The sequence below is a fragment of the Silurus aristotelis genome (genome assembly GCF_946808225.1).
Source record: "Silurus aristotelis genome assembly, chromosome: 2".
NCBI classification, from domain to species: domain Eukaryota; kingdom Metazoa; phylum Chordata; class Actinopteri; order Siluriformes; family Siluridae; genus Silurus; species Silurus aristotelis.
In genome coordinates this window covers 4287496-4296178 of record NC_139575.1, presented here as the reverse complement: position 1 = coordinate 4296178, position 8683 = coordinate 4287496, and the positions used below count along the sequence as shown (strand labels likewise).

The 8683-nt window shown below is 38.0% G+C and overlaps 1 protein-coding gene across 1 annotated transcript in view; it reads right to left on the bottom strand.

The window, feature by feature from the left end:
• Positions 1–1270: 1270 nt before the first annotated feature.
• LOC310738597 (diencephalon/mesencephalon homeobox protein 1-B-like) overlaps positions 1271–8683 on the bottom strand; it is a 12097-nt gene continuing 4684 nt past the window's right edge. Inside the window, exons 4-6 of the mRNA XM_083563723.1 lie at positions 7380–7558; positions 6800–7157; positions 1271–3611 (exon numbers count right to left, since the gene is read on the bottom strand). Coding sequence (XP_083419849.1) covers positions 3199–3611; positions 6800–7157; positions 7380–7558 — 950 coding nt within the window. The 3' untranslated portion in view covers positions 1271–3198. The remainder of the gene's footprint in view (positions 3612–6799; positions 7158–7379; positions 7559–8683) is intronic.

Genomic DNA, 8683 nt, shown 5'->3' with positions numbered 1-8683 from the left:
TGAGTTTGCATCTCTGGTAAATAGGTTGTATTTTATTTACATTTTAATGTTTTTGTCATGTTATTAGACAAATATTGATTCTGAACTGCTCCAGATGATGTATGTGCACAGTTGCGGTTGTAGTGTGGAGGTTTGGAGTCTTAACTGGCTTTCTTGCTTTAGTAAAATGGTTTTTACCCTCCATATGTGAAATTCCTCTTTCTCTGTAATGCCACACATTGTATTGTATTGATGGTTTCTATAATTGCGACGTGATAGTGGTGGTATTAAGAGGTGGATCAAGTCAGGTAAGTCCCCACTGAAGGCCGAGGTACCAAATGCACGGCCTGTCACTGGTATTGAGTCTGGTTCCTCTCAAGGTTTTTTCCTCAGGGAATTTTTCCTTGACACAGTCACCACTGGCTCCCTCATTAGGGATATAATTATAATCATGTGTAACAAACTGATAGGAACTAAATTTATACATTCTTTCATACCACTAAAAAATCTATGTAAAGCTGCTGTGAGACAATGTCCATTGTTAAAAGCCCTATACAAATAAAAATAATTAAAATTAAACTGAATCTACTTTTAATTGGTACAGTAACTGTACTAAAGATACCACAGAATGAAACTTGTCACGTGTTTCGCAGGTATACTTTTTAATTTTCTTGCATTTCACAGATAATTTATTCACATTTTACGTTAACAATCCAGAAAAAAAGTCCAGACGGCAATATATATGCTATACGACTGCATATTTTATATATTTTATATGCTGTGAGACTCTTGAGCATAAATAAGCATCATCCAGAACATAACATGGTGTATTTACAAGACTCAGGAGCCTCAGGAGTTTATAAAGAATATGCAAAGGATTGTAATGTTTTTAGAAAAGTGAACTTTCCATGAATGGTTTGAAAATCACTGTGTTCGAAACTGAGAGAACTTATTGCTTAATGTCATGAGGACATGCAGGTAATTATACTGTTTTATAATGGATGTAACCTACACTATATGGACATTCAAAGCCTATATGGATGTAGAAGAATGAAACTTTTCCTTCACCTGAAGTAGGAGACCCAGAACTTGTTCCAGTATGACAATGCCCTTTTACCTTTTGTTGTGCCTTTTACTAACACCCTCGTTGCTTAATGAATCTCACGCAAATCTCCACAAAATCTAGTGGAACATCTTCTCAGAATAGTGGAGGTTATTATAACAGGAAATGGGGATGGATGTAGAATGGGACACTCAAAAATATAGTTAATCTGAAGTACAAACATTTATTGAAGAACAAATATTTTGTTTTATTATTATTTTGTACCATGTTTTGTAGTGTAGCATTGGATTTAAGGTGTCTATAATGCAAATATTGACCACTGATGCATTGAGTCATTTATATATCTCTCTTGTTTTCTCTCTATCATACTAAAGCAGAAATAAGTAGTGTAAGTGAAAGCAATTGCAACACTAGTGCATTTACACAGCTGAATGGATGCAAGAGGTCAGCTTCTATAGTCTCACTTTTCTGTTCGTGGGTTCTATAGATCGCAAAAATACATCTCAGAACCCCAATTCCATAAAATTTGGATAAAATGTAAATATAACCAGAATGCAATGATTTGCAAATCTCACAAACCCATATTTTATTCACAGAAAGAACAAATCAAATGTTTAAAGTAAAGAAATGTGCCATTAAATGGAAAAAAAAACATTTGAGTACTTTGATGGCTGCAACACGTCTCACAAATGTTGGAAAAGAGCAACAAAAGTCTGAAAAAAGTGTTATTAAAATTAAACAGTTGCAGAAACATTTTGCAACTAATGAGGTTAATTGACAACAGGTCAGTAAGATGATTGGTTATAAATAGTGTATCTTAGAGAGGTAGAGTCTCTCAGAAGTAAAGATGGGCAAAGCTTCAAAAATTTGTGAAAGACTGAATGTTCCTGAACATGAAATTGCAAAAGTTGAATATAATATTATTTACAGTACATCATATAATCAAGCATTTGAAAGAAATGTCTGTGCACAAGGGACAATGTCAAAAATGTATCTTCGATGGCCATGATCTTAGTCCCCTCAGGCGGCACTGCATTTAAAACAGTCATTATTCTGTATTGGAAATCACTGCAAGGACTCAGAAACACCTCCAGAAATCATTGTCTGTAAACACAGTTTGCATCCACAAATGCAGGTTAAATCTAAATGCAAAGATGTTAAAAATAAATGCAACGAAGAAGGCATGCGTGAACATGATCCAGAAAGACCGGCATCCTCTCTGGGCCAAAGCTCATTTAAAACGAGGCAAAACTGTTCTGTGGTCAGACTAATGAAATTTCTTTTTTTTTGGCAACCATGGACACCGCATCCTCCGGACTAAAGAGGAGAGGGACCATCTGGCTTGTTATTAGTGTTCCATTAAAAAAGCCACATCTCTGTTGGCATGGGTGTGTATTAGTGCCTTTGGAATGGACAGCTTGAACATTCGGAAAGGCTCTGTTAATTCTAAATAGTATATACAGGTTTTAAAGCAGCAAATGCTTCCATCCAGACAACATCCTTTTCAGGGAAGGCCCTGCATATTTAAACAAGACATTGCAAATTGCATACTGCATCTATTAAAATAGCATGACTTTGTAGTAGAAGAGTCCAGAAACTGACCTGCTTGCAGTCTAGACATTTAGCCATTTAAAACCATTTGATGAAACATAAAATGAAAAACACAACAAAAAAGACCCAGACCTGTGAAGCAGATAAAATCCCATATCAGATACATATGGGACAACATTCCACTCCCAAAACTTTAGCATTGGTCTCCACAGTTACCAAATGTATATGGACAGAAGATGTGAGGCTACACAGAGGTACACATGGCCCTGTCTCAACTTTTTTGAGACCCATCAAATTTAAAATGACACATTTTCCTTAAAATGGTATATATTTTCAGTCAATGTTTTTTGTTTGTTTTATTGTGACTAGAATATGGGTTTATGAAATTTGCGAATCCTTACTTTCTGTTTTTATTTACAATTTACACATTGTCAACTTTTCTGGAATTGGGGTTGTATAATATTTCCATTGTTTATCTGTTGAAAACAAACACAACAAAGCTATTTCTCAGTTTGTCCTTCTTTCACGTGGTTCATTACTATTTATGATAATGGAGGTAAAGCTCAATACGTTTCTCTTTTTTTTGTATATCTCAAGTTTTGAGATCAGTCAGGCAGCATGTCCAACCCGAGCGAGGCTGCATGCTGCTTTGCTCTGAAACGCAGGTTCTCGATGCTGCTCGTCTTGCTGTTTAAGCTGCTCCACACCTGCTGGGACAGAGACTGGTAATATGACTGGCACTGCAGAGGCCCAAGTGGAGATGGCATGTTCATGTTTATGTTCATGCCCAGGTAAGCTAAAGAAGACGAGGCGGAGGAAGAGGACGGGGAGGACGAGGACGGGATGGCCATATCAAATGGTGTGTAGTGCATTAGGTTGTTCGTGGCAGCCATGTGCTGGCGAAATTGCTCCTGTAGACGGAAGAGGCTGAGAGGAGACGAGGCATAGGAGTTGGTTTGGACTAAACCAGTGTTGAGAATGCTGGAGGACGAGAGAGATGGAGACTCCAGAGAAGAATCTGGAAGGAATACAAAGAAAAAAGTACCATATCAGCAGTGTAATATGTAGATGTATGTAGATCATTCTTTACGTAATAGGTTTAAGGAATCAAAGTCATATCAACCATATTACAAAAACAGGGCTTCTCCCACCTATCTGATGCAGAGACGCTCGTCCATGCGTTCATGACCTCCAGAATGGACTATTGTAATGCATTACTAGGTGGATGTCCTGCATCATTAATAAACAAGTTACAGTTTGTCCAGAATGTGGCAGCCAGAGTTCTCACAAGGTCGAGAAAATATGACCCCAATCTTATCATCCCTGCACTGGCTTCCTGTTAAGTTTCAAATCCACTACAAACTACTGCTACTTACCTACAAAACACTAAATGTTTTGGCTCCCATGTATCTATCCAGTCTTTTAACACGCTACAATTCGTCACGCTCCTTGAGATCTCAAAACTCTGGGCTTCTAGTAGTTCCTAGAATAGCAAAGTCCACTAAAGGCGGTAGAACATTCTCACATTTAGCTCCTAAACTCTGGAATAGTCTTCCTGACAGTGTTCGGGGCTCAGACACACTCTCCCAGTTTAAGTGCAGATTAAAAACATATCTTTTTAGCAAAGCCTACACATAACACACATCACATCATAACCTTGTGCTCCAGAACATCTGATCACATGCACATTATCAACTTGTGCTGTTAATATCATGAACAGCAGCTACGCTAAATCCTCTCCACTGCTTCTCTTTCTCTCCCCATCCCGAGGCATCCTGAGGTTGCTTCGGCCCCAGTCACGTCCCACCTCATGAAGATTATGGACCTTAAAAGAAGTAGATGCCGACCCTGCAAACTTTCCGAACCATCTAGAGACGTACCAGCGCCATTTGGATCCCACTACATGTGTGGAGTTTTGACATTGGACCTCCTGGAGTGTTTAAAGGCTCTGGCATGGAGAAGCTGGTGTTGGATCTGTGATGATTGCAAATGTTGAGCTCAGTAGCTCCTAGTTTTATAACCATAATGACTGTATAAGACTGTAGAAAGAACATTAGGTGGTAGCTCAGGTGCTAGCTCAGGTAGCTAGGTGGTAGCTCAGTGGTTAAGGCATTTGACTTTGGATCGGAAGGTCACAGGTTCAAATCCCACCATCACCAAGCTGCCACTGCTGGGCCCTTGAGCAAAAGCCCTAACTCAGACCACCCCCTGCTCAGTTGTAAGTCGCTCTGGATAAGGGCGTCTGCCAAATGCCGCAAATGTAAATGTAATCTTTTACTCTAGTGCTCATGTTAGTTCTCACTCTCCAGTGTTCTGTACTGTTGAAAGATTTATGATCAAACTCTTGATGCCACCCAAATAAGGATGGGTTCCCTTTTTGGTCTGGTTCCTCTCAAGGTTTCTTCCTCATAACATCTAAGGGAGTTTATCCTTGCCACAGTCGCCATGGCTGCTCATCAGGGATAAATGCACACCATTCACCTTAACTGTTAATTTCTGTAAAGCTGCTTTGAGACAATGTCTGTTGTTAAAAGCGCTGTAGAAATAAACTTGACTTGACTTGACTTGACTAAGTCCGATAGTAACCTGACGATCTGTTTATAATTACATTTATTGTGGAACATCCATGAAAATTTCAAACAAGTAAATTTCCCTTTCTGAACTTCTCCTATCCTTATATAACATATAGTCACTATAAAAAAAAGTTTTTTTGTACACGTCACATATATTACAGCACAGTGAAATCCTTTCTTCGCATCTCCACCTGAGGGCCCGAAGATCACTGCCATCCAATTTTGATTCTCAACCTTGTCACTTGTGCGCAGAGAATTCTCTAATTTCCTTAAGATTTTTTATGATATTATGTACTGTAAATGATGAGATATTTAAATGTGTTGCTATTTTTTTTGATGAACATTATTCTGAAATTGTTCCTCAATTTGTAGACACAGTCTTCTAAAGATCATGAAGCTCTGCCTATTTTTAATTCTGAAGTGACTCTGCCTCTCTAAGATACACCATTTTTTCAAATGTTTAATTTTAATAACAATTAATTTTTTTTGTTTTTTGAGACGTGTTGCAGCCATCAAATTTAAAATGACCTTATTTAGTACATTTCTGCACTTCAAACATTTGTTATGTTCTATTGTGAATAAAATATGGGTTTATGAGATTTTCAAATCATTGTATTCTGTATGTATTTACAGCTTCCCAACTTTTTTGGAACTGGGGTTGTACAAAACTTCCTGTTCTTTAAATGTCCATTCCCTCACCTAATTAAAACTTTCCTGTGGTGGAAAAACTACTGACTGTTCCAAAAAGCTTAAAAAAACAGAAATCTAGAATAGAAAACGATAGAAAAATAGAACAAAGGAAATCACTGCATTGACTTGTTAACACATCCAGAAATCATTGTGAACACACCTTGCCATGCCATCCAAATATGTAGGCTAAAACTCTAACACGCAAAGATAAAATACACCAACAACAATAGACACATTTTTAAATGCTTTTTGAAAACCATGGATGCCACATCCTCTGGACTAAAAAGTGGGATCATGTATCTTGCAATCAGTGCTCAATTTAAAAACCTTTTATGGTATGTAAGTGCATTAATGCTTATAGAATGGGCAGCTTGTACATCTGGAAAGGCACCATCAATGCTAAAAGGTAAAAACAATTTTCCTTATTCAGGAAAGGACTTGCCTATTTCAGCAAGACAATGCTAACCCACACCCTGCACCAATTACAACATCATGGCTTTATAGTAGAAGAGTCTGGGTGCTGAATTGGCCAATTAAAAACATTTGATGCATCATGAAACAAACAACATGACAAAGAAAACCCAGGACTGTTAAGCAGCTAGAAACCTATATCAGATATGAATAATACAACATGCCTCTTCCAAAACTCCTGCAAACGGTCTCCTCGGTTCTCAGGCATATACGGACTGTTAATAAAATAAGAGAAGATGCTATACAGAGGTAAACAGGGCCTTGTTCCAACTTTTGTTGAGATGTGATGTGGTTCAAAATTACCAGATTTTTTCCTTTATGATGGTACATCTGCATTTTGGTCTATCGTGAATAGAATATGGTTTGATAGCATTTGCAAATCATTGCATTCTGTTTTCAGGTACAGTCTACACAGCATCTCAACCACCATTAACCCAAAACTAATTCAGGGTCTTACGTCTGAGTGAGTTACCTGATTTTTGATTCAGTAGTTTGCTTGGTGACATTGTGCCCCCTGGCCCCGACACTTTCTTCTCCTCCTCTCTTAACGACGATAGCTCGTCCTCTCTGTCAGTCAAATCCTCTGCTCCTGACTCCACCCCTGAGTGCTCAGGGGACGTAACGTTCACTTCCTCACTCAGCTCATCTGGAGGCGAATGTGCAGTTTGGGGAGTTTGAGGAGTTTGAGGTGTTCTACTGGGTGGTGCTTCTTCTTTACTCTCTGCTTCCTGGTTTCCTTCTGACTCCCCCTCTTTTTGCTTTTGGAGCTGCTCTTTCTGCAGACTGCGTTGCTTCTTACGGAACTTTGCTCGTCTGTTCTTAAACCAAACCTAGTGGAGGAGATATGATGACGGTGTAAAAATGTGCAGCAAATGTGATGCTTCCTGTCAATGATTTCTGATCTCTGTAACAATCTTTCTTTGTTGGAGATTTTGTTTTGTCCAGTTTTCACCACACAGTGGATTACTGTACTGTTACAACAATAGTCCATCGTTCTCATTTAAAATCCACTCCAGTGTGTGTGTGTGTTTGTGTTTGTGTACACAACATACCTGTACTCGAGCCTCAGGCAGGTTGGTGCACATTGCCAGTCGTTCTCTCATCACTACATCAGGGTAGTGTGTTTTCTGGAACGTTTTCTCGAGCGCCTCCAGCTGCTGAGCAGTGAAGGCCGTGCGACTCCTTCTCTGCTTCCTGTGCTGAGAGCCGTACCTCGCCTCCAGGATGATGTCTGGGAGAAAATACAACCCATAGCTTTTCTTTTTATGTTCATCACATGTACAACCAGGCTTAGCCTTTTGTCAATATTAAGGGTTTTGGGTTTTTAAACCTGTATATCAAAGTTCTCTATACTCTCAGAGAAATGTTTTTTCATATATGCTGTTTAATTAGCTAATGTTCTGCAGATTAGTCAGCTAGCAGGTCCACAAAAAAACTGAAATGCAATATTGTAGATGTGAATGCAGGTTTGGAGTATGTACACTTTTTTGGACAAAAGTATTGGGTCATCTAGCCATATGTGGTCCTTTCCTAAACTGTTACCTTAAAGCCGGAGGCACACAATTGTACAGAATTTGGTAGCAGGAAATTCCAGCATGACGATGCCCCTGGTGCACAAAGCCAGCTCCATGTATGCTTTACATGGGTTTGAGTGAAAGATCTGAAGAGCTTAACTCTATTGAACACCTGTGGTATGAATGTGAATGCTGACTGCACTCCAGGCCTCCTTACCTCACCTTCATCACTACCTGAAACTCCACAAACCTCCACAATCACACTCCAAAATCTAGTGGAACTTCTTCCCAGAAGAGTGGAGCTTATTATAACTGCAAATGGGGATCACACACCAATCATGTGCTAAAATAATATAGCAATAGAGTGTATTTATTTATTGATATATTGATTGATTGATTGATTGATTAATTAATTAATTAATTTGTTTGTTTACTTACTTACTTAATTATTATCAGCAGTTCAGGTCAGTTAGTTGAATCCAAGTTGCCTTTGCATTTATTCTATGCTACAAAATAATAAACAATAAATATAATATCTGAAGTAAAGATAAAACAAATAAATAATGAATAAAAAAATAAAATTAAAATATAAAAGAATTATAAACACACCAGACCAGTTAATTCTAAGCTTTCCTGAATGATGGGTATCGATTTAGTCAAGTGTTGTGCATTTATTCGGAATAAACTGGTGTGTTTAATTTTAATATATTTTATTAAATGTTTTTATTACAGTATCTATCTATCTATCTATCTATCTATCTATCTATCTATCTATCTATCTATCTATCTATCTATCTATCTATCTATCTATCTATCTATCTATCGCATCTTTTTTTCTATAT